Source organism: Corvus moneduloides, chromosome 1, assembly GCF_009650955.1.
Source record: "Corvus moneduloides isolate bCorMon1 chromosome 1, bCorMon1.pri, whole genome shotgun sequence".
NCBI classification, from domain to species: Eukaryota; Metazoa; Chordata; class Aves; order Passeriformes; family Corvidae; genus Corvus; species Corvus moneduloides.
This window is the reverse complement of record NC_045476.1, coordinates 125989643-126015731: the sequence shown is the minus strand read 5'-3', so window position 1 is coordinate 126015731 and position 26089 is coordinate 125989643. Positions and strand designations below refer to the sequence as shown.

Here is a 26089-nt window from a genome sequence, read left to right as displayed (position 1 = left end):
GGAAACGGTCTGACAGATGTGGAGTCTGACATCATTGGTAGAGCACAAATTGTCACACCTGACCAGAAATGGTCTTGTCGATGTTGGCACACCTGTGGTGCTTGTGTAGGACAGTCTTGGTAATTGTCTGGTTATGGAGGCTGGGGAGGCATCAGCAGGATTAGTGCCACCTCCTGAGAATAAAGGCTCAGTTTTCCACCCCCCACATCTGGGTGTCAGAAGGGATTCTCATCTCTGGTAGTTTCTCAAAGAGAAGGAGGATGTTCAACCACATTCCTGTGTTGGAAGCAGGAGCCAAACACTAGGAATACCATTTTTTTTTTCTCAAACTCCTCTAGTAGTCTCAGATGTTGCCAGAATAATGTTTGCTTTGCTACTTTGCCTACCTTTTAGGTCCCTCCATAAAACATTTCTGTCCGATAGTTTTTGACTTGCTGTCAAAAATTCTCAGAGGATTGGAAACATCGGCTTTTAAAGATAGAATTTATTAAACAAACCTGCTACTCAAGCTGCAAGGAATTTGAGAAAACAAAAACATACTCCTTTTGGGCAAGATTTTCTTTTGCAATTGTTCAGTGTTTTGCTGCAAATAACATAGTTGTGAGAATTTCTCAATAATCAGAGGGATTTTTATACATGGAGAAAGGTCACGAATTTGCTGTATAATTACTTTGACACTGAGTTTTTTATACTTCAGAAGAAATATGTAGGGCTCTGATTAAGAACAGATATGCAACTGGCATGCTTTTAATGTATTGTTTTCCCTTCTTCTCTATCCAGTGTAATTACTCTGTTTTGCAGTTCACTAACACTGAAATAGAATAGAGCATGGTGATGTTCTGTCCTTGTAAAAGGTGGACAAGTAATTTTTTTTAAAGGACTTTGATTAATTTTTTTTAAAATCATGGTGGGGTTTTTTTTAAAAAACCCATATTTTAGGTGTTGCTCAGGCTGAATTCCAACACAGTAATGTAATTTTCTTGTTGTAATTCAGGATAAGTTTACACTAAGGCTTTTAAGAAAGAATACATAGCCAAAGAAACAGGGAGAATCTCTTTGTACCTGCTTTGGTTCCTGGTTCTTCTGAAGGCTTCTTGCATGATTTGGGGCAGATTACTTGGGGGTTACATGGCCTGCTCTGGAGTGCTTTGCTCAGCTGTTGCAATGCATATTTAGTAAGTGCTTGGCATATGGTTTTGAGCTCCTACCATAGGTGCTCAGGTTCTCTGCATGGTAGAGAAAGGGGCAAACTGAATAGTGGTTCTGCGGGCCTCAAGGAGATTTCTTGTTCTTCCCATGATTTTTGAAAAAACTAGGAAACTTCTGAAGTGTGACTAAGTCCTCCTCACATGTGTAGTCTTTTGATAGAAAAATGTTAAGAGAGCACAGACAAGAGCATGAACTCAGTGCTGCAAAGTAGATACCTCCAATATTTATGAATCCTGGGTTCTGTTTACCACTGTAAGGATGTTCATGGAATTTATTCAAGTGTTCTTTAATGCAGAAAGCACAGGCATCTTAGAGTTCAGGACCTCAAGAGTCTCAGCTTTTTGTTGATACCCCTCTAGTCTTATTCATGGTTGTCTAACTTCCTGTGTATGTGGTACTTGTTTCTGCTGCTCAGGTAAATTCCCAAGCAGTTAAACACTCTTCTCTGTGGCGGAAATTAAACTCCAAATTTCCCATTTCCTGGAAATCTGCAAAAGGTACCTTTACTTGCTGCTGTAACATTTCAATCTCAATTCAATGTTACTGATCTGTGTTAAGCATGGACTGAGCACATGCAACCAGATGAACCCTTCACAGGCACTGTTCCCTACCTGGGATCACAGTACATACCAGTTCAGACCAGACTAACCCTAGCTTGCATCATCTCCAAGGAACTGAATAGAAGCCCAGGGAATCCTAGTGGATAAAACTTTCTGCTTTTGCTTTACATTTAATAACCAGTTTACGTATTTTCTAGTCAATTCCTGTTTTTCTTTCCAAATTTGTTACATCTTAGCAGCTTATTTTAAAAGTCTTTAATATATATTTCTTCTTTTAGCTACAGAAGCAATGTGTATAAACACTGAGCTTCAGACCAAGAGAGTTTTTTGCTTCCGACTGTAGTGTGGTACAGTATAACTTGCCTAAAATACACTTTTCTAGATTGTGTTTGCCAGAATTTTTGCTGAACCACAGATGGAAAATGGTGCCCAACTGGAGAGGATTTCAGTTTTGCCTCTAATATTAAATAATTTTCTTTTGAATATTGCACTTAGGGAAATGGACATAATGTTAAGGGTAATCCTAGTAGAATTCAGAGCTATTTGTATTTTTGAAGAAAACATAACTTTTAAAGTAGTCCTGGTAGAATTCAGAACTCTTTTTGGTTCAAACATCTACAGATTATAAAAAAATACAGCGAAAGAGAACTTTGTAAGACTGGTTACTCAGCTGCTGGCACTTCTTCTGCCTCCATGCTGAGCCATGTGTGCATGGTTCAGTGCAGCATTATACAGCACGTGTAAGCCAGCTCTGATTGAGCTATCTCAGGTACCAAAACCAGAATATCCACATTAGCACAGTACTCTGCCCTGGCTAATTAGCCACTGATAGCCCCAGAGGTTAATTTCTATATTCATGATTAATATTTAATGGGCTATGAGCAGTTTAGTAAAACTTATTTCTAAACACAATTAATATTGCATGCAGCAACAGCAACAGAGTAATACAATTTACATTAAATACTTCCAGTGTAATTTCTGCTGATTGTATCTCTTCGCTTCTCTTTAGGGGCTCTGAATGTAGATCATTCCTTAATGCAACTCGGCATAGTTTAAATGAACCGTAATACAGAAAATTCTATTCTGTCTTAATTAATCAGATAGCTTTATCCTATAGTTAAGGAAACTGTAACAAAATTATGTGGCTAATAAATATTTCTGTCAGTCATTTCATTTCACCCTGCAGGTACAGATTCTTGGATCAAAACAATTATACACAGAATGCTGTAGTCAAAAGGCATAAGATGCAGAAGGTGGTAGTGTATTCTTACACTAGGGATCATGCTCATCCTTACTGTGGTACTTTTTCCTAATAATATCTCATACTATGGACTTCAGATAAATTCTCAAATTGTTTGTTCCTTCCTAATAACTCTTTTCTGTGAAAAGAAGTGAAATGCTGCTGGTTTTAACTCATAACATTTTATGCTTTCATTGTTGTGATTTTTGGTTTTGCTTGGAAGTAGTTGGTGTGCATAAGATTTGAGAAAAGAGAGAAATTGGTCCAGAGAACTTCTTATGATGTTTCTTGTAATTTTTTTGATTGAAAAATTATGTCAGACAGTGACTGGAAAAGGCAGAGGTAAAATAACTATAATGTATGCAGGCATTTTATCCATGACATAAGTTTAGTAGCTTCAGAAATGGATTTAGGCAAGAGAAAATGCTCATCTGTCTGTTGTTTTGTATTCAGCAGCTGTCTAGACATTGAGTGGGTATCAGCCTCTGTAATTCCACTGACTGCCACGTTCCTGTGATGATCCTCACAGACTAAGGGTCTAACCTGATAAGGCTGTCCACCCTTATTTTAAGAAGAGGAGAGGTGTAAAAACAGATTAACTTGACCATGTAATCGATATTGCATAGAGCTGCAAATTATATTGAATATCTACATAATAGAAGTGCAGAGCTGAAAAGTAGATCAAGACATTCTCTCTGATTTTCCCCTTGGCTGAGGCAGACCAAATGCACTTAAATTATCTGGCTGGTGTTGAGGGTGCATGTTTCAGAATTCAGATTGGCCAGCTTCACACCTCCTTCCCCTGAGACACTGTCCCATACACTGCTCCTTTCCTATAGCCGTCCTTATACTCACAAATCTTTCTCTTGCACAGTCCTCCTGAAATATCCGTCTCTGTACACTTACCCATGAGCTTTACTATTCTGCAAAATTAAGCCAGTTTCTAACTCAGATAGTATCTGAATCTTGTTGAGGGTACAAAATCTTTTAGCTGAATTTAGGGCTTGATCTTGGTCAGAGTGCAGTACACAACTATACAAGAATAATTTGTCCATCACCTTCTAGTGTGAAAGCACGTTGAGTCACTACTGCAGTAGATTTCTTACTACCTTCTTTCTCATGGCCAGAAAAGTGCACATTGTTCCAGAGAGTGCTCCAGTTTACCACTGTGCTGAGAGTGCCCTTGATGTTCCAGGGTTTGCACATCCCCATCACAAGATGCTGGCATTACTTTACAGCTTCTTTCTAAGCTGTAGTCACTATGCTTCACATATTTTCTCTTGCAAAAACTAGTTTGCCACCAGTGGAAACCTACCTAATTTAAAACTGTTTCAGGTATGTTTCTGCTGCAGACTTTTTCGAGAGTAGCTGCTTTCCTTCAGATTAGTCAAACCTGGAATAAGTAACTCAGGTGTTAATGGTGGGTTTAATTCTGTAATGTAGTATGCTGTACCTCAAGAGAGAAGTATAGAAAAGGATGAACAACTGAAAAACAAAGCAGCTCCTGTTGAAATAATTTTATTTCTGAGGCTTCAAAGTTTGGCTTGTCTGGAGAAAGGACAAAAGTGAATGAGGAAAAGAAAGTAAAGACAAGCCAAGGGTTTCTCTGAGAGTCAGTAAAGGAAGAAAATATCATTGTGTTACTAACTAGTAGTATGTACACAGGTTTGTTAATTTGCATAGATTCATACAGGTGTATTTAATTCATTTGCTCTCAAACAGGTTCTAAGTCTGGCTCCAAATGATGGCTTTGCCAAAGTACATTATGGCTTCATCCTGAAGGCAGAAAACAAGATAGCAGAGAGCATACCTTATCTACAGGTACTTTCTTACCCACAGTAAATTTTTTACCAGCAAAAAGTGGATTTGGAATGTATAAAATGTGTACTAATTACAAATCACTGCTTAAGCTATTTGTTGGAGTTATACTGGTGTATCACTGCTTATGAACTGGAACAGATTTGTACATTGAAACTTGTCAATTCTTAAACATCGAGTATTTGTTTTATTAATGGTTAACCTGAAGTGCAGAGCTGTGAACCTCGAATTTTTGGGGGGTTGGTCGTATGCTGCAAACATAAGGTTCTTGAAAGATCCAGAGAAGGCTTAGGTATACTTCTGAATGGGAAGAAATACTACAAAATAAAATCTTGATCCAGCTTTGTAAAATGCTTGTGTATATGTTTATAGGGCCAGGGGCAAGTATCCATCTCTGAATATGACTCTGTTTTGGAGGGACTGAGGGGAGAGGCTGTGGAATTTGGAAAGCTGGTAACATTTCTCAGTGACTTTTTGCTGACATACTGTATTCATTCAGCTTTAGTTCCAGGTTACCATGGTGGTTACATTTTCTACCTAATTTCATTGCCTGTCTCTTGCATAGAATTGGCAGCCTATTTGACAGCCCACAACCATCAAATGAATTCTTTTAGAAGTCATATTGGAGTTCATGTACTTTTCATTTTTATTTATTTATGTACTTAATTTTTAGGAAGGACTAGAGTCTGGTGACCCTGGCACAGATGATGGACGTTTTTATTTTCATCTGGGTGATGCCTTACAGAGGATGGGAGACAAAGAGGTACATGTTTAACATGTTCTTGCTTTAAAATCGAAATCTCTGAGGGACTGTGGAATCCAGAAAAAACCTTTAATAATGGGTTTAATATTGAAAACATGAATAGTCCTATTGCAACAAAAATCTAGAATATGTGTGTAGATGTCAAAATGATCAACAACAGCAAAAAATCTGTCGTTAGCATTACAATACAATCTCTCAGTACCCCTTGCTTTAGATTTAACTTAAACTGTCGAAGCTGGCATAGGGCAGCTTGAAACAAGGGATTTAAAATTTACAAGAATTTTAAATGTTTCTAGAATCTGTTTTCTGCTTATATCACTTACAATACAGATTTTAATGAGAGTTAAAAGAATCAGTTACATGTATGTTACTGTACAGAAGTTTCTGTATAACAGTATTTTGAAAATCTTTCTTTCTTTCTAAGGAAAAAGCACTAATGAGTATGTGATAAAAGAGGATAATGAGAGGACTCAATGTGGAGGCTGAGTTACAAAATTTTTTCAATAACTGAATTAGCAAAATCAATTAGGAAAACAGAAATTTGTATTATGTATTTTGAGTGCCCAACAAAAACAAACATATGACACTGGAAGCCATAAGAGTTTCTAGTTTGTTTATTTGAAATCAAATTATACTTAAAAGCTAAGTTTTAATATGTGAATTAACACTACTCTCATGGTAGGGGAGCAAAGGGCCTTTTTTGAAGACACTGACTAGTAATGAACTTTAATACGGGCATGAATTTAAAAACAACACCAAAAAAAACCCCCAATCCATTCTAATTCCTAGGTGAGAAATATGAAAAAAATAAGCATTAAAAAGCAGAGTAGAAATAGCCATGAAAATCACTGCTTTTTAATTACTTACCTAGTAATGGCTGCAATATTAATACCTAAAAAACTGTAAAAAAATGTCGAGCTCTTTAGTACTGTGGCCCAGTCAGTAGGTGGTTCTCCAGGATGACCTGTAGACAAGTGGGCTGTGCTGAAGCCTCTGTAGATGATCTTTCTCAAGGCTAGTTCATGAGGTTAACTTTTTTTTAATAATTCATGGAGCTTTTATTACAATATTTTATACATACAGTAGATCTAGAACATGGAGATGTAATATTTGAATTTAACGTCAGATTGCCTTCCCTGCAATACTATTCCAATAAGATTTTTTTTTAATTGCTCATTTTTAAGTGAGAATTAGTTGTCCTCATTTTACTTAGAAACCCATGTATACATCACAGACATACGCAGAGTCTGCTTTCACACTCTCTCTATCTAACTCTCTCTCCTTCTCTCAAGTCCATGTACATTTCCATGGGACATTCTGGGTTGAGTTGCCGAGCCTAGAACATCCCTTTGCAATATTTGACTAAAGATACCGCACAGATGTAATTAATGTGCATCATCTCTAACCCCAGGATAATTATGTGTTAGTGTTTATGGAGTTAATGGCCAAATCTGCTGTAGTAAAAGTTTAATTAATCACAAGTGAACTTCTTGGGATAGAGGAGACTTCTAAATTTATGAGTGGGAAGTCCATTGTTCAGCTAAATTTTTCTCACTGACCTTGCTAGACTTGCTGAATTTCAAGATTTAATCAAGGAAACAGATCAATATTTAAGTTACATGTGAAATTGCTGTCACTGAAGGTTTGTTGAAGGGAGATATTCATCTATTAGAGCTAAATTAGCCAATGAATGTGGCCTTGGGAAGTGTTAGGGAAACAGTATTGAGTATGCCCTTTCCAACTATAATTTGATAAAATGCCAAATTGGCTTAAGAAAAGATAAATTAAAACCGTGGAAATTATTACAGAACAAAGAAATCTTCACACATGCTATATAAACTGAGTGCATCTGAAACAATTTTTTCCTGGAAAAGAGAGCTACACTGTTGTAGCCCTCCTGAATAATACCATGTTCCACTGCCAAGACCTACATGAGAAAAGAAATGTTTCTTACAGAGCCTTGGGAATGGAAAAGATGAGTGAGGCAACCTAACCCTACTCCATCCTGGTAAAGGCAACTTCCGTAGCACAATTCTTCTAATAAATAAAGATTAACTGTATTATACATCATGATTATAGCTGATGTATCTTAAAAAGCAGCAACAGTCATACTCACCACTCAGTGGCTGAAACAAGTAATTCATTCCCCTTATCATTTGGGCTAACTGCAGACATTGCAAATGAATGCAGGCAGTCAGCATGAACAATCTATTGGTATCTCACTGGTATTACAACTTTGGGGAACAAATGTTATAAATCACAATGCTTCCATTTCAGAGGATTAACCAAGATTACAACAAAATTTAAAGATATACTGTGTATTACCCAGAGGTAATACACAGTATTTTTTTGACCCATGCACAATTTTACTGAGCTTCTCTAGGGAGAAAAAGATGACAGTTTATATATGATCAGATGTTATTCTGCTCATCCACACTACTTTTGTGTACTTCAAATAAATACTGTACGGCAACATTGTATTGCAGAATTTCCTCCATACTTTGGGAGAGTTATAAACATCAGAGCACCACATTTTTTAAAAACTTGAAGAAAATTTTCAGTCTCTCAATGAGGACTTTGGCCAGTTTCTGTTCAAGGCGGAGATTGCTGCCTGCTTCAGTCCCTCTGCTCTGGAATTCTTATGCTCCTCTTTCCCTATTGGCTGTCCTGTTTTGTTTTTTTTTTTTTAGTTTGTGGTGGCTTGGAGGATTTGTTTGTTTGGGGATTTTTTTTTTATTATTCTGTTGTCTGAAATATTGCAGCTGTAGCAGCAATGGACAGGAAGGAGGCAGCCCTGTATAAGCTTCTCTGCTTGTGGTTTGTCACAGTACTACAAATGCTGGATCTTTTCTTTCCAAGCATCTCATTTTCTTTCCTTGCAGGACCTTGTTTTGCTGCAATGCAGGGGTAAAACAAGTTGTGTAAAGTGAGAGTAAAGACAAGCAAAGGTCGAGTATTACCTTCAATAGGTTTCTATCATGTGATCAGTTTTGGTGTGGCAACAAATATTTGAAGAAACTCAAGTGCACATAAGTATTAGATAACTAACAGTTTAGATCCACAAAGTCATCAGGGTTTTCATCATCACAGCATCTCCATTGGCAGCAGAAGACAGTCATCTTTAATTTGTAGGTAGAAGGTTGAAACAGAGAAAATGAGGTTGACCAAGATGAGAAATAATTGTATCTTCTAAGTCCAAGGACAGGGCATGAATTACTGGCCCATATTTGATGTGACTGGTTGTGAGATTATTCTGTTTTGTTACTGTTGGATTGGACTCACTTGGCCAACTGATCTATTTTGTTATTTGGGGTTTATTTCTTTGTTTGTAGGGCTTTTTTTCCTTAAAGTATTCTTTGGTACATTTTATTGAAAGAATAACTCTAACATCCAAAGAGAGAGTCTGCTACCTTGCCAGAAAGTGTTACTTTTTTCCTGTAGGAGCTTGGCTGATATGAATTTGGTTGTTAACAACTACAATGTTTTAGGCATACAAGTGGTATGAACTTGGATACCAAAGAGGTCACTTTGCATCAGTTTGGCAGCGCTCCCTCTACAATGTCAAGGGACTGAAAGCTCAGCCTTGGTGGACAGCAAGGGAAACCGGATATACAGAACTGGTGAAGGTAAGGCTTTGTTATACTTCCATTTTTATTATAATTTCAACCATAATCTAAGTTATTAGGCAGAGAAAGTACTAATCAACAAGGTCAGAACTACTAACTCTGAATTCCAGACACCACTGTCAGACTGAGCACGAGACTTGAGTAAGATACTATAAAATAAGCTCAGACATTTTCAAATTTGAAAATGGGGACAGGATGGCTGAAATGATTAATAAATACTAAATTTACATGATAGACAAATATAACATTTCAAGTGGAAAATGACAGCACACTTGGGTAATGTCCGGAACACCCACTGTGAATTTTTAATTAGTCAGGAAAGGCTGTGCTTTTGAGGCCTTGTGTAATATTTAGTGACTTTGGAAGCTTTTAATTGCATAATAGAAAAAAGTATAGATTTCCAGTGATGCATTTAACAAAAAATAATAACACAGAATTAAATTCTTTAAAAGGTTTTTTATTTATTTCATGCAAGGCAATTAGTGTGGTTATTGTTCATAACAACAGCTTTTATTTTCAAAATTGCATTATTTTTATTAATTTATTATAATTCTAATAATAATTCCTAAACACATGAAAAATTAGGGAGAGCTTTTTTTCCCCTGTATATTTCAATTATTGGTGTGTGCTTTAGAGAAACCCATTATGGGTAAATAGTTTAAACCCAAAAATGCATATTTGTAAGGAACAAATTCCTTCAGAGTGATTGTTTCTTTATATTTAGTTACATAGCATGTTGTAAAAGAACCACTATGAAAGGATGATTTTATTTAAAAAAAAAATAAAAGTAGTATAAAAAGGAAGATTGCTCTTTGTTGTGGTTTTGATGGCAACGTAAATAAGGCTAGAAATTCAGATTAAATTGTGATTCACCAATGAAATCTCAGCCACACCAAAAAGCAGGGAGCTTTATGGACTAGCACATAAAATATACGAATATTGAATTAATTCTTGAGGTATGTGTGGGAATGGATGCTTCTTGCCATAACAGATATAGAAAAACTGGGAACTTCTTAACATGTTTATGTCAAACAAAAGGGAAACATACATATTATTTGATTGGTGTTTTAGAGCTACATTCAGTGTTGTTTTACAGTTTCTTGCACATAAACCTTTAAATTCCTATGTCACAGAAGGTAATGATCCATTCACCCTCAGCATGAGTCAGCTTTGAAGGGTAAAATAATTCAGCTGATGTTATAAAATAGCCAAAGCTCCACTTTGAAGGTGTTTTTTTCAGATGACTCTGGCCATATATGGAGGCCTTGGTTTGGATCAGCATCTTGAGTGGCTCCTAGAAGAGCCACTCAGAAAACCAGCAAGGATAGAAATTCTCCCCTGAACTCCACAGTACAATGCCCCTCTGGAATTCAGTAACACCTCTTCATTCCAATCATTTGGTGGTATATGTTTTAGCTGTTTTAATAGCAATGTGTCAGTGAATCTAGATTAAATTGTGACTGGTAATTTACTTGCACAGGTGTCATAATTTGGGAGTGGTAAGGTTTACATTCTTCAAGATAACACTCACAGTTTAAAGTATAAAGCCAGAATGTAGTTATATGCATCAGGACAATTGTATCGTTGCTTTTTTTGTAACTCAAGAAAGTACTTGAAGTTTTGAAAGAAAGCAGGTTTGATTCTAGTAACATACAATGCTGCAAGCAAGACTAGAAATAGTATTCTTCAGGAAGTGGCAAAAAATTATTGATGGCATTGGTTTTACTAATTTCTGAAGTATTCCAACTTCTGTACATGGTTTAGTTAAAAAAAAAAATTATTTCCCCTTCTCACAGAGCAAAAACCAATCAACATTTATTTCCTACTGCTTCATTTCATCACATTCCTCTTACATCTATGTGGGAAATGCTTCCAGATCACAGTGGTAGAATTCAATATGGATAATACGCTGTACACAGCACTGGAGGCCCTGACCCTCTCTCTTGAGTTTCACTGCTTGTTAAATGGGAATGAACTATTTTCAAAAACTTGGTAGCTTAATAATGGAAACTGAGCATTTATTTGTGGCTGAGGCAGTAGTAAAGCTGAACTCTCTTTGGTTCATTCCATTAACCAGCACAGCTATGGTCAGTGGCATCTTACAGCACAGACCTGGCTTGATTTTCCTACAAAGAGTCATCTAGTTTCTTGGGCCTAGAGATGGAGATGTGAATTTTGACAGTGCCTTGCTTTTTCCACTGAAAGCCAAAAGAGAAAATTGCCTTTTTTCAGTATTCTCAGTTTGATAACTTCCTTTTGAGGGGCATTCAGCTCAATTAGCTATAGTCATACAGACATGGGACATATTGTCCATGCTAGTGGCCTTGTTTACAAGTCAGAAAAAAGGGGTGTTTCCACAGGATGATTCATTTTTAGCTTGTTAAATAACTGTCTAAGCATGGCATGTCTCCTTTCCTGGTGTTAACTTTCCTACCACTTTACTTAAAAAATGGGGCCTGCTGCTTAACTTCCTGATGGGTAAGGTTAAGAAAAGACAATCTCATACTTTATCTATTTTAATATTACCTGCTTGGTAATATTACCTGCTTGGTTGTCTTAAGGAAGAGGGTTTTGGGCTGGGTTTATTTTGCCGGGAAGGGAAGACTGAGAGTATCTCAGTAACACTAATCAGGACATGGTACATCTTAATTAGTGGGACTGTGCTGAAGGGATTTTTGAATCTCTCTGCAGCTCATTGAGGCTTAATGTTTTTCCTTGAAAGAATAGGAAGAGGCACCTGATTTCTCAGGGAGAAGAAAATATAAACTTTTATATTAGGAAGGGTGTGGTGAGTGATTTATGTAGAGATGTTCTGCTAATGTTTCTGATTTACAGTATTTTAGGCCTTTGGATCTGGGAATTCAAAAAACTGTCTTTCTCTTTTGATCTCAGCTGAAAGGAATCCGTACTTTCATCTTTGAAAACCAGTCCTTTTCCCTTGGGACAATTAGCTTTCCTCAGCCAGTCCTACTGAGTCATTGCATCTTTCTCCAGTACCTTCTGTAGAACCTCAGTCATAGCATTATTCTATTCTGGTGATCATTTGAAAAATAATAAAAGAAATACAATGGTGTTGGAGCCTAGAGACTTTCCACTGGTCTGAAATTAATACATAGGCAATGACTTAAGTAACTTTGTCCTCTCTGCATATTGTGTCCTCTCACTTTTGGAAAGGACCCAGAGGATGCTTTGCCAATAATTTACTCCAGTGAATAGCTGATTGATTAAAGTAGATCTTGTATTGTTGGTTTTCTCTGATGGCTTAGATTTTATTAATTAAAATTCCAAGTGCAGCAAGAAAAGTGCAGAAAGACAATGAAGGTATTGGCAACAGTACATGTTTATAGCTTTCCATAGGCTGACAGTTGGGCCTTAATGGATTAAGTAATAATAGCTAAACATTCATAGTTAAAGGAGAATTTAAATTGAAATGTGTATTTAAAGTGTGGTTGGATGCTTTAAGGGGAGACTTGTGTTGAAAGGATGCATACAAGTGCTGATGTTTAAGCACTGTGAGTGATTGAATGGGTGCAAGGAATCTGTTTTGAACAGTTTAAAACAGTGCCCCTTGCTTGGAGGTTGTCAGCGTTACCCAGTGGAGATGTGGTGACTGATTGTGAATGCTTTCCTGTTCTGTTTCAGTAACAAAGTGAAGTACATTAAACTCTTCACCATGATTTTATTTTACAGTTCAGTGGATTAAAATGGATGTGTGGTCAGTAGTTATGCCTCACGTGAGGGGTAGCAACCTCTTAATCTCTTCCTGTGTCATTTATAACCATGCACTGAAAGGGTTTGACAGCCCAGAGTAAGGATACTTTCAATATAATAGTTTCATATAAAAATAAACCAATATTAAAAAGTCCCTATTTAAATAAAATCTACATTACTGCCAGATGTACAACAACTGTAAACTTCAATTGTTGTTAGGAATTGTATTTAAAAAGCCATATGGAGGTTTATGGGAATCAGCTGCTAGCAAACAAGTACATATGCTCCCAGTGCTGGTTGCCTACTGATTTTTCACTTGTAATCAGGATACTGCACCAAATATAATATGAATTTTTTGCTCTAACCTGGAGCTTGAATCCTTAAATATCATGGAGCCATAAGTATATTTGACTTTTTTTCTGTAGATACCAGCTCTTGGATCATAAGCTGTAAGTCCAAGTCCTGGACTTAGTCATTATGCTTTAATAGTGTTTTGTGTTCTTACTATTCAAGGTATCCCTAAGAGTCTGTAATATCAGGGAGACCAAGGTTGAGCGGTGTTTGAACTCCCCACTTAGTTTCTCCCTAGGAGTTGTCTGTTGCTCATTATAAAGCACTATCCATGTGTTGTACAGATGGGGTCTAGGTTTTTAGGACAGAAACCCTATTGATTTCTGGGCAATTTATGTCTAAAACCATTGAGGTTTTAGTTCAAAATTGATGAGATGTATTCAAATAAATTTGTATCCAACTCATTCGGGAAGGAGCTTTTAAACACAAGGATGAACACTTACCTTTAAAGGTTAACCTTCAACCTGTGGCACTTGAGAGTAGAGGTGACAAAGCAGCTGTTGCCTACAATGCCTTGCACCACCAGTGCTCTTCATGCGTCATCTTGTCTGTGGGTATCCCTCTGACCTTTTTTCAGCTGAGGGAGTAGGATGAGTTTGAGGAAGCCCAGAAAAACTTGTAATATCTTTTAAAGTTTTCCAGTTTCGTTGCTCTATATCACTTTAAATTGAGGCTGGTGTGAGTGTAGGTTATTCTTTTCTTTCTCTTCTCCAGCCAGTGCAAAACCAGGTACTCAAGTTGGCATTTTCTTTTGTAGATAAGATAGTGCTGAATAAGTAGCAGCACTGTTCTCGCATTCATCTCCGATTAGGTGGAAATTTTCAATCTGTTTTTGTACCCTACATTTTGGAAAAGTCAGTTTTCCAAAGATACTCTAAAAAAACCCACCAACCCCAATTTTTACTTAATGCTAACTGTTAAATGAATGTTACAGAAACCATCAATGAAGGGAGAATAATGTGAATGCACCAGGAAAAATAAGTGTTCTTCCCCATTTTTTGATAGGTGAGAGAAAAACCCAATTTGTTTAATAGAGATTACTGTAATAACAGAAGTGAAATCCACATTTTCATATGTTTTAGCCTAGCTAAAATTGTTCTAATGGGAGAAAGTATTATAGACAACATGTTCTAGGCATCCTTTGCTTTATTGAGCCTTTTATGATCTAGCAATATAAACTTATTTTGTCAGATCAACTTGTCTTTTAAGTAAAAAACCTCAAGTGGAAAATGCAGCTGTTTTATTTAAATGGGGAAGACTAATAATCATATGAAGTTTTAAGACTAAAAGGGGGCAGTTATATCACCTAGTCTGCTCTGTGTTGCAGAGACTTTTGAGTTTTACTCATCATGTAACGAGGTAGTGTGGGAACATACCGTAGCTTATTTCAGTGTGAAATGGATTGAAAATGTCTTACAGAAATGCTTTGTTCAAGAGCACAAAGAAAAAATGAAAACTATTCACCCAAAATAAGGTTTAGTGAGAAAAGTAAGCTGCTGGGAAGTTGAAGTTAGTTTTATCCAGATCCATTTTTATACTGTGGGTTTTCCATTTATTTTGCTATAACATTAAAATGACTTATTATTGGTAGAATAAAAGGTTTTTTAAGCTGATTTCTCAAAATATAATATCCTGAGGCAGCAGAGAACAGAAATTTTAATTCCTCTATTTTGTGGGTTTGTATGTATGAAGTGTAAGGCAGCTCACACATTCTGGTTGTGCCCATAAATGATCACCTGGAATTTCAAGTTGTACGTGATTTTTTCAATAGCATCAACATGTGCAAGTGGATCTCTGCAAGCCTTTTTGAAGGTTTAAATCATAAATTTCCACTCAAGGGCTGTGTTTAAATTTGTCCTCTTTGGTCTGTAATATTCTGCAATACCTGGAGATCAGGTTATGTGAGTGGTTTTCCAGTTGCAGGAATGATTCCATGTCACATGTGCAGCATTTAGGAAGGTCAATACATTTAGCTTGCAATACAAAATGATCACTTAAAGAGCCCTTAGGCTCATCAAATAGCAGGTCAAAGTGAGGCCTCGTCTGTAAAGAGGCTGGCTATTGTTGAAATCTCACAATCCCAATGTGACTGAATCTGAAGAATGCTGCGAAAGTTGTTTTTCCTGCCTTAACATGTCAGAAGGGAATAGAGTATAAAGCAACTTGATAATAATGATGAACACTTCTTTTAGTGCTTTTAAATAAAAAAATGAAGTTCATAATGGTGAGGAAAAATAAAAATTGTACTAAAACCAAATACAGTAACTTCTCAGTGCAGTAACATGGCTCTCACAACAGTCCTTAGAGAAAAACTGGAAGCTCATTCGGGATGAGGGTCTTGCTGTGATGGATAAAAAAAGAAGCCTCTTCCTGCCTGAAGATGAGAACCTACGGGAAAAAGGAGACTGGAGCCAGTTTACCTTATGGCAACAAGGTAAAACATTCTGTATTTCTTTTCTTACCCCAATTTCACGATCTCAGAGTAATGTAGTGTAATAAGGAGTAGCAACACTGTTTTTTCTAGAACTGTTTTTATAATCACAATGTACAGAGGAAGGGAACTGATAAAACAGTGTTTGGGACTCCTGTGACAATGAACAGAGGGTTCTTTATTCTAAACCATGTTGTCCTGAAATACTTCTAAGAGTCCCTTGAGTATGGTAGCTGTTCAATGAGTGTACTCCTCTTCTGGCAAGGCTGCCAACACTTTACCTGGTAATGCGTAGTACAAAGCCTGAGGGAAGATGAGGACATGGGAGAAGGCACATCCTCAGTACTTCAGCTAGAGGAGATCTGTCATTCAGAAATGATATGAGCAAAATAATATGACTTGAATAAGCCTGCTGCCCTGCCCCTAAGCTGGGCACTGGGAGGCCCAGCTCCTGGAATGACCTTAAATTCTTATAAAACTCCACCTATGAAAGATAACTAAAATATTAAAAGCAATTTATATCAAAATGTAACCTGGTGTTGAAATGCTATAATATTGGTGGCATTTTTCATCTTTTCTTTCTATGCAGCCATATTAGGGATTATACTTCTAAAATAATACTTTCTAGATGGTAGAAAGCCTGGTGTTCACAAGTAGTTTAAAAGCAAAGTGTGCAGGCTGCTATGGTATTACAACATGGAGGTACTTCAGTGGCACAATCTGTAAAACGGGAGGAGTAATATTTACCCGTCTCTGTGTCAGCTCTTTGGCAGCTTTGTTACTTTTCTGCAAAGCAGAAAATGGGAATGTTCATTCATTGCTCTTACCAATGCTCTATCCATTATTTTCACTAGGAAGAAAAAATGAGAATGCTTGTAAAAGTGTTCCGAAAACATGTGCTTTGTTGGAAAGATTCCCAGAAGCTACTGGCTGCAGAAGAGGGCAGGTACCTGGCAAGCTTCTTCATTTTTGCAAATCCTTAATGCTGGGAGCGGGTGATTTTGAGGAATAGAGGGACACATATAGAGGAATGCAGGATTTTGGTATGTTTAATGATGCCTCAAGCACATGATAACAATAAATATAAAAACAAAAAAAATATGCCTTATTTTAGCTGTCAGCAAATACCAGGTGAAATATGTTAGCTGAAGCCTTTTTAGGACTCCTTAGTTGAGCCATTTTACCATGTGTTTCCTGGGAGCTTGTGGTAGGTAAGTAGTTATTTGCCATGGGTCACAATTACAATGAGTAATGCCTTACTAAACCTCAGCCTGAAGTGACCTCATCTGACTCATATCCTAACTCTGCTTTGAGCAGGAGGTTGGATTAGGTCCTTTCTAACCTGAGGTTTTGGTTTTTTTTCTGATCTGAACCTAACTTTACATGATTAATTCAGTGAGCCAGATTCTCACTGTGATAAACTTCACATGTCTACCCCAGCCTGGCAGCATTATACAGAGGGAGAATCACCTTGTGGAAGCCAAACAGTGCTGCCACATGCTTCTTTCCTGGAGGTAAAGGAAAGAAATTTTGCATCCATGAGCTGTGGGTGCCAACAAAATTTGTTTCAAGCGCCTACAATGACTATCCAGCTATCAGTTAAATTCATTTAATCATGAAGTAGACCTGTATGGATTAAAACACATGCAGCTGAATGAATGGGCCAACATAGCTATCAAGTGGTTCTGTAGAACGTAAGTTTTCATTTTTTTCCAAATAATGACTATGTGAGAGTAAGCTTCACATGGCAAAATTAAGGATGCAGAAGTTGAAAGGCACAGTGCTAATGTAGTCCTAATTCAGAGCCTTGAGACTATGTGTTCATCTTTTGGCCAGTCCCTTGCTTTTGATGTGCAGAACTACACTGGATGGCTACTGCTGTGGGAATGAACAAGGCTGGTGTTTCATTGATTGGTTGCAAAGGCTGGTTATAGTGAATATAACTGATGAGAAGTCATCACACTCAGTGTGGCAAACAAGAAAACTGCTCTCTGTGGCATCCATAGCCAAAGCAGATCTGTCTCTCAGAGCTAATGCTCTTTGAGAGCTACTATTTTTTTCATCATTTCTTGGTGTTATCACCAGGATATAGTTTGCAGAAATGTTGTGTATTTACAGCTGTAGCTGTAGTCACGTGTTTTAAACATATTAATGTACAATAATCTGAAAAGTGGTGCTCTAGAAGTCTTAAGTTTTACATCGACTATTATGAGATGCCTAGGGCAGTTTTAGTTTTATGATAGCCATGACTGAAATGTTACTGCTAAAATAGATTTAAAATATCAGCTGAACCCTATTCACATACTGATGGACTGGTAAGCAATGGGAACAAACACAGTCAGGAAATAAGGAATTCTGTGGTAGACAAACCATTTGGATGCTTTGGGCACCACATGTAGTGACAAAGATAAAAGAAATGTAAAATAATCAACTACCCACTCAGTGCTGCTGAGAGACTGTGTAGAACAATAGGAAGTGATCATATTATTTAAAATTATAAGATTCTTCTTAAAAATAGCAGTAAACTTTAAGTATCACAGCTAATTTTAATTCTGGATATTTCTTACATTGCAGCCATAGTACAACTCATTGGTAGTTTAGAACAATTTATCTATAGCACTTGAGCACAGCACACAGATATAATTCACAGACATATCCAGACTGATCTGCATGGGCAGATAAGGTGCATGACAGTAATCAATCTTCAGTGCTGGTATATTAGCATTACAGGATTTGTTTGTCTCAGATATTAGTAAGTATCCTGCATAGCCAGTTGTTTGCATTGCATTAGGGTCTGACACATCACGGAGTGGCAGAGTTGGGTGGGAGGGTCTGTGTTCACCAGGGTCACTGGAGCTTATCACTTGCTGTCATAAGAAACTGCCAGTAAGCTGAAACCTCAGATGGCAAGAATGGCTAAGGCAAGAGGCACACACTGTCTCCTGCTGGTTTTATTAACAGTTGGAGAGCATGCAACACCTTAATCTGTAAGATTTATCAAAGCTACTCTGTCCCAACCAAATGTGCAGATTTCTCAGTTGAAAAGGTGCTTCTCACCGCTGTCGTGCATTATTCACACTTCCTGTTCATTGAGTTCATACAGAATGAATCAGAAAGGTTGAGGTGAGAAGGGACATCTGGAGATTACTTAGTCCAACCCCTTGCTCAAAGTATGATGAATTAGAGCAGGAGTCCCGTGCTCAGGACTGTGTCCAGCCAGGTTCTGAATGCCTCTAAGGATAGAGACTCTGCAGCCTCTCTGGCCAACCTGTTCCTGTGTATGGTAAAAAAAGTGTTTCCTTATGCTTAAATGGCATCTCCTGTGTTTCAATCTGTGTCCATTTCCTCTCTGCCTTTCACTGGATGACATTGAGAAGAGCCTGCCCTCTGCCTTCTTCACACTTCTCATCAGGTATTTATATGCATTGATAAGATCCTTCCTTGAACCTTATGTGCTCCAGGCTGAACAGTCCCAACTACTTCAGCTTCCCCTTGTAAGATTCTCCCATCCCTTAATCACCTTTATACCCTTCACCTGCTCCAGTGTGTCCATGTCTCTGTCACAGCAGGTAGCACAGAACTGAGTCCAGCATTTAAGGTGTCTCACCAACTCTGAGGGGAAGGATAATCTCCCTCAACCTGCTGCCAGAGCTCTCCTCAATGCAGCCCTGGAAGCTGTTGGTGGTTTTGCTGCAGTGCTGGCTCCTGTTTAATTTGGGCACTGTGACGACCCTTTGAGGGTCTCCCTGTGAGGACCCCACAGTCTCTTTCTAGAAAGTTGCTTTCCAGACAGTTGTCCATCAGCCTGTATTGGTGCATGCCTCCCTTGCGCAGAATTTTACACTTCTTTTTGTCAAATATATCAAGATTTCTGTTTCCTCCTTTCTCCATCTTGCCAAGGTCTTTATGAAAGGCAGAAAAAAAAAAAAAAAAGGTAGTGCATCAGCCACTCCTATTCAGTTTTCTATCATCTGCAAACTTGCTGAGGGGGATGCACTCCGTCCCATCTTCTGAGTCACTGTGAAACTCCTAAACAAAACCCAGTACTGAGCCCTAGGATGCACCTCTGATGAGTGGCCTTCAGCTGGACTTTGTGCCTCTGGTCACAGCTTGTTGAGCCTGGCTTAAGAGTCAGATTTCAGTCCTCTTCACTAGGAACTTATCTAGGTCCCACTTCCTTACCTTGTTGATTAGGATGTTCATGGCATACTGTTCAAAGACTTAACGTTGAGATAAACAATATCCACCAAGCTAGAAGCCTCACCAAAGAAAGCTGGTGAAGTACAGAATTCCCTTCATAAACCCATACTGACTACACCCAGGTACATTCTTTTCCTTCATGTGTTTGAAAATTGTTTCCAGGATTACTTTCTCCATGACCTTTCCAAGGATTGAGGTGAGGCTGACTAGACAGTAGCTTCTCAGATCATCCTACTTGCCCTTCTTGAAGATAGGAACAAGGTTTCTTTTCTACCAGTTCTCAGGGACCCCTGCTGGTAGCAGTGACCTTTCAAAGATTGTGTGGATTGTGTATGGATTTATGTCATCCATGTCCCTCTGGCCTCATGGGTGGATCCCATCAGGACCCATGAAACAGGTTGTTGAGTTTGTTTAAATGTTCCCTAACCTATTCCTTCTCCACAGAAGATAAATCATCTGTGCTCCAGTCTATTTCACTGGTCTCAGGTGTCTGGCACTCCTGAAATTCAGTCATACCAGTGGAGATTGAGGCAAAGAAGACATGTAGTGCCTCAGCCTTCTTCATGTCCTTTGTCATCAGATATTCTGTCACATTTAGTGGCTGGTCATGTTTTTCCTAGGATTTCTTTTGTTGATAAGGTATTTGTAGGAATCTCTCTTGTTACTCTTCAATTCCATCTCCAGATTCAGCACCAGGAGAGCTTTGACTTTCCTAACCTCATCCCTGCATGTGCAGAGAGTGTCTCTACAGTCTTTCCAGGTGACCTCACCCTGCTTCCACTTCCTGTATGCTTCCTTTTTGTGTTTCAATTTTGTCTGGGTCACCATGCTTCCTGCACATAGGGGTTATTGAGTTTGACAAGGTGCTACTTAAAAATCAACCAGCTGTCCTAGACCCCTCTTCTCTTACGGGATTTTTCCCAACAGATCCCTGAATAAGACCAAGTCTGCTCTCCTGAAGCTGTGGGTAGTAATTCTGCTTTTTGACTTTCTCCATCCTCTCATGATCTTGAACTCCACCTTCTCATGATTGCTACAGCCAAGGCTGACAGCAACCTTCACAGACAGGTCATCTGAGAGGGGCTGGCCAGTCTGATGACCACAAGCCTTTTGTCTCCTACTGTCCATCCTTTTAAGTCTTTCCATAGGAAAGAAGGTACTTTTTCTGACTGTAGAGAGAAGATAATTATTTTCAGCTTGAAATGTGAATACTGGTTATTTTAAGTAAAATTAAAACTATGTACTTTCACACACAAATGCATCCCTGGTTTCACGCACGCACCACAAGACATATGTTTTAGAGTATTAAATGCCTTTAGGATATGAGAGAGAATTGCTGCTGAAATTCAAACAAAAGATGGCATTACACTTTTCACCCATCACCAAGGATGAGACTAAATGAAGTCCAGAACTCCCGGCAGCGTGGTTGTGAAGTGGAATGTGTTGAAAAATGTGTTTTTCTCTTCTTGCAGATCAAATATTCTATCATGCACCCAGGGACTCATGTCTGGCCCCACACAGGACCCACCAATTGTCGGCTGAGAATGCATTTGGGCTTGGTGATCCCTAAGGAAGGCTGCAGAATACGGTGTGCCCAAGAGAACAGGTATGGTTGCAGTGTTTGGTTGGGGGTTTTCTTGGTTGAGGGGGGAATTGGTGTTTGGTTGGTTGCTTGCTTTTTTGTTTTTTTTTTTCTTCCAGTTTCCTCAAGACTGAAGAAGGGATAGGACTGCATGTAATTAAAAAAAACCCAAACAATGGGGTATTTTATTGACCAGGATGTGTAATATATTTCATTAAACAGGCAGTTTGTACCCTAACTCATGGTACAAACTTATAAATATCAGTTCTGAAACAGTGCCAGGAGAAGCTTTGGAGACAAACCTGCTCTTCTCTGCTATGGCATGGAACTAACAGTGGGCTTGATCAATGGGGTCTCTGTGTTTACTTTTACAATGCCAGCCTAATATTGCTGCCAGCAGAGTTCCTGTATGTATTTTGATTTTGGAGCGATTTAGAATTTGTTGCTTCTTCGGCAGAAGCTAAGACTTAGAGGTACCTACATTTTCACCACTGTGACAAAATACCATGGTACTTCTGGCAGAAGCCTCCTTTTTAGCTGGTATTATTTGTTACAATTCAGTTAAAATATTCCAGTTGAAGTTGATCTCAGAATGAAGACATCTATGAAATTTTTGGCCCAGTGATTTACACAGGTGGCAATTTTTTTAAAGTGCTTTTTAAGTGAAATTGCTTACCCATTAGGGAAAAAATTATACTGAATTTTAAGTCAGTTTTATCTCTGTTTGTTGAGTCCAAAGCCCAGAATTAAATGCTATAGCTTATAAATTTACAATCAGGGCATATACTCCCCTTAAAGATGAAATGGGAAAATGTGCTAAGTTTTTTGCATTATATTATCAAACACAGATAAATGTAGTATTAACTATAATGCTTGTTGCTTACAGGCTTAATTTGCTGAGACTTAAGTGAAATTCTCATGATGCTTGATATCTAGCTGCATATTTTGAAAGATTCTTGTACTGTCTGCAGCTTCTGAGGGCAACAAGTGTTAATTTTGAATTATTTTCAATGTAATAATTTCATTAATGGTAATAATGTAATTAATTTAATATTGAGAAATAAAATGCTACTCTTGTCTGCATGACTGCAATACATAGCAAAGGGGTTTTTTTCATAACATTTGAAAATGACTACAACTGGAAATCTTTTGGAATGGAGGATAGAAGTATCCAGCTGTTAATAACCAAAAATGTTGTTACTAGACACTCCTGTTGACATATAACTTATTTAATTATTTGTCATAGTGTTACAACTGACACTACCTACCTCTAGGTAGTGATGGACATTTTCTTCCAGCATTCCAATCCAATATCCAAAATAAGTTGGGTGGAAGGAGAGGTAGCTAGTTGCCTTAGAGGACTCATATAGAGACAGGGAGTCTTTTCACTTTAGGACATTACTGTTACTTCAGATTGGTGGTGACTGAATGGCATTACCATTAGGTGGCTGTTTAGTAGCTGGTGTGAACAAAGTAGTGGTTTTGCTCTGCTGCCGAGAGAGCAGGTGTCCACAGCTCACCACCTGTTATGAGGCTGGCACCCTTCTTTGTCTTAACCTGGACAGAAGGGATAGTCCTGTGGAGAATGAACTTAAATACCTTCTTGGTAGTTAACACTCCCTCAAAGTCAAGAGTAGAAAATTGCCTGTTGCTGCAGACAGAGCACAGAGCATATCAGTGTCCAGGTTCTGGAACCTGGGTCAGTCTTGTGCATCAGACATCTTCATTTCAAATGTAAAACACTCAAGAGCTGACTACAACTTATGCTGGAATGTGTTAAGATCAGTTGCTTACAGCAAGAGCTATACATTCAGGAACAAGGGCGAGATTTTCCCTGGAAGCACTCAAAGTGTGTCTAGTGCTGGCAGTGAAAGGGCGGATATATATCCCTTCCCCTATGGCAGAGGAGGTGTGTGAACTACTGTGAAAAGTGCCAGGAGGAAGATTTACCTCGGGCAATTTCCGCTCCTTCCCTCCTGGTGGCTCAGAGCAGTGGTAAACTGGTGGTTTCCAATAGGAGAGCTGGCTGGAATAAGAAGGTTAGCATCATGCGTTTTCTGACCTCCTGTGCCACTGCTGTGTGCATGAGAGAGTGAACAGAAACAATGAGAATTTCATGCTTGGTTACCTCTGTGCCACCCAGCGTGGTTGTTTAGAGGGGCGAAGTTACAATGCAACTCATCCTTTGATGGACAGGCAAATCAGCACTGTCCAATGCTGTGTTTTACTTCTTCACTTTCAGAAGAGTTTTTTGCGGCTGTTTGGGGTTGGTTGGGTGGTTGAGGGCCACAAAGATGATCAGAGGGATGAAACACCTCTGCTGTGAAGAAAGGCTGAGGGAGCTGGAGTTGCTCGGCTTTGAGAAGAAAAGGCTCCAGAGAGACCTCATGATGGCCTTTCAGTACTTAAAGGGAGCTTTTAAGAAAGATTGGGACAGTTTTTGTCAGATAGGTTGCAACAGGACAAGGAGTAATAGTTTTAAACTAAAAGAGGATCAGTTTAGATTAGATACAAGAAAGAAGTGTTTTATAGAGAGGGTGGTGAGACACTGAAACAGGTTGCCTACAGGGACCACAGATGTCCTGTCCCTGGAAACATTCAAGGTCAGGCTGGACAGGGCTCTGAGCAACCTCATTGAGTTGAAGATGTCCCTGCTTATTGCAGGTTTTGCCTTTGAAGGTTCTTTCAACCCAAACTATTCTGACTGTATGATTCTTGTTCTGTGTAGCAGTGGTCATTTTAGGTCACTGGGCCATTTTGAAGTCCCAGCTCTGTAAAGTGCAGGGTATAATGCACAAAAGTGGTAGGTAAATAATATCTAGTTATCATAATCCAACATCACTGTCAGGCAGGGTGACCTTATCTTGAAATGAAGGTGAAGAGTTGCAGCCATTTTGCAGAAGCCAGTCTGAGATCTCACCTTTAACAGGTGACACTAGAGCTCATATGGAAAATGATACAGAAACTACCCCAATGTGGCTCAGCACCAGACCAGAAGAATATGGTCCCTGTGTTACCACTTCGAAGAGTTTCTCACACCATCGGGCTTCTAAAAAATATTTATTTGCATACTAATAGTGTGGTTTGTAGCCTTTTCTTTGTTGTGCAAAACAGCCGATCCTATTATGATGCAAATGATAGATCCTGGGTTTTAACCTCTGAAGCGACTTCATCTGAGTGCCTGGGTTTTTATTGTCCTTAACTGAGCTGCACTTTCAGGCTATTTAGAGCAGTTCTTTTCAGGCTTGATTTAAGTAAAAAAAAAAAAACAAACAAAAAACAACAACAACAAAAAACCCCTCAGAAACAAAATACTCAAAAACCCCCTAGACCTCAATTGCTCCAGACAAAGCAAAACCAAATCCCCCAGCCCTCCCCAAGCACCCCCACCAAACACCCCTGGCGCCTCCCCCCACAAAACCCCCTACCCAAACCCACCCAAAACCAACCCCCCAAAAAAACTTCCAAAAAAACCCAAAAAATAAACCAAGCCAGAAGAACCAAACCAATAATACAACCCAAAGTCTTCTTGAATTTTTTTGCCATATTATAGCATTCTAAGTGGTTTACTCCCACTGACTTTAATAAAACCAGTATAAGTTTAGTGTGGTACCAGTAACTCAGGGTCTATGTGACGTACAACATTTTTGTTACCAGATAACTGGTGTCACAGCAAACACCTCCACATGATCATAGCTGAAACCTGCAAAAGGCTGGTTATCTGGGCCTTTAAGGCTGATATCTGTGTGCAAGTCAGTGTGATTTTTTTTACTATGTTATGCTTTCTGGTTTGTCTACTCTTGCTTAAATTATGTTTAGATTATTATTTCAGTTGATCCAACTTCAATTTCTCTTCAGAACATTACAGCACAACTCTATAAACTTTGATGGTTAGTTTTTGCTTTTGCTGAATTAAAAATATGGAGATGAACTGGAAGTATTAATCTAGTTTTCACCCTGTTTTTGAAAAAAAGAAAATTGTTTTCTCTGTAAATGAACACAGCTGAATGAGCTTAAGCGATGCATTTCCATCTTTGATGGCAAGGCCTTTGTTTCTTTTCCATCGTTACTGTTCACAGTGCTTACTTCCCTCTGAGGGCATCCATCCTCTTGGGCTGCTTCAGCTCCTGAGGGATCCTGTTAAAAAACTTGAGTGTGTGTTCATGATAGAGTGGCTTTAGGAAGGAATGTTTCTTTGACCATTGTTAACTTGACTGTTTTTCATCCAGTCTCGCCTGGAGATGTATAACCAGGTGTTAAACTTCTTTTCGAAATTATGAATCCAGGTCTCAGCAGGCTGGAGAAGCTGCCAGCTGGAACTTGATGAAGTTCAACAAAGGCAAAAGCAAAGCCCTGCAGCTGGTAACAGATAAACACCTTGCAGCTGTAGCAGCTGGGTGATGACTGCATAGAAAGCAGCTTTGCAGAGAAGGGCTCAAGGACCCTAGGGGCCAACTTGAACATGACTTACAATCTGCTTTCATATTGATGAAGTCTAGCTGTGTACTGGATTGTGTTAATAAATTTGTAGGAAGCAGTTTGAACAGTACAATTTTTTCCTCTCTCTTCTGCACTCAAGACACTGCCTCTGGAGTACT

General features: G+C 38.5%; 1 protein-coding gene across 1 annotated transcript in view; it reads left to right on the top strand.

Annotated features, from left to right (window-relative positions):
• LOC116452185 (aspartyl/asparaginyl beta-hydroxylase-like) overlaps positions 1–26089 on the top strand; it is a gene marked incomplete at its 5' end in the record, with an annotated part of 53139 nt that overhangs the window by 21872 nt on the left and 5178 nt on the right. The window contains 6 exons of the mRNA XM_032126390.1: positions 4732–4830; positions 5501–5590; positions 9079–9216; positions 15577–15712; positions 16564–16655; positions 21382–21515. Coding sequence (XP_031982281.1) covers positions 4732–4830; positions 5501–5590; positions 9079–9216; positions 15577–15712; positions 16564–16655; positions 21382–21515 — 689 coding nt within the window. The remainder of the gene's footprint in view (positions 1–4731; positions 4831–5500; positions 5591–9078; positions 9217–15576; positions 15713–16563; positions 16656–21381; positions 21516–26089) is intronic.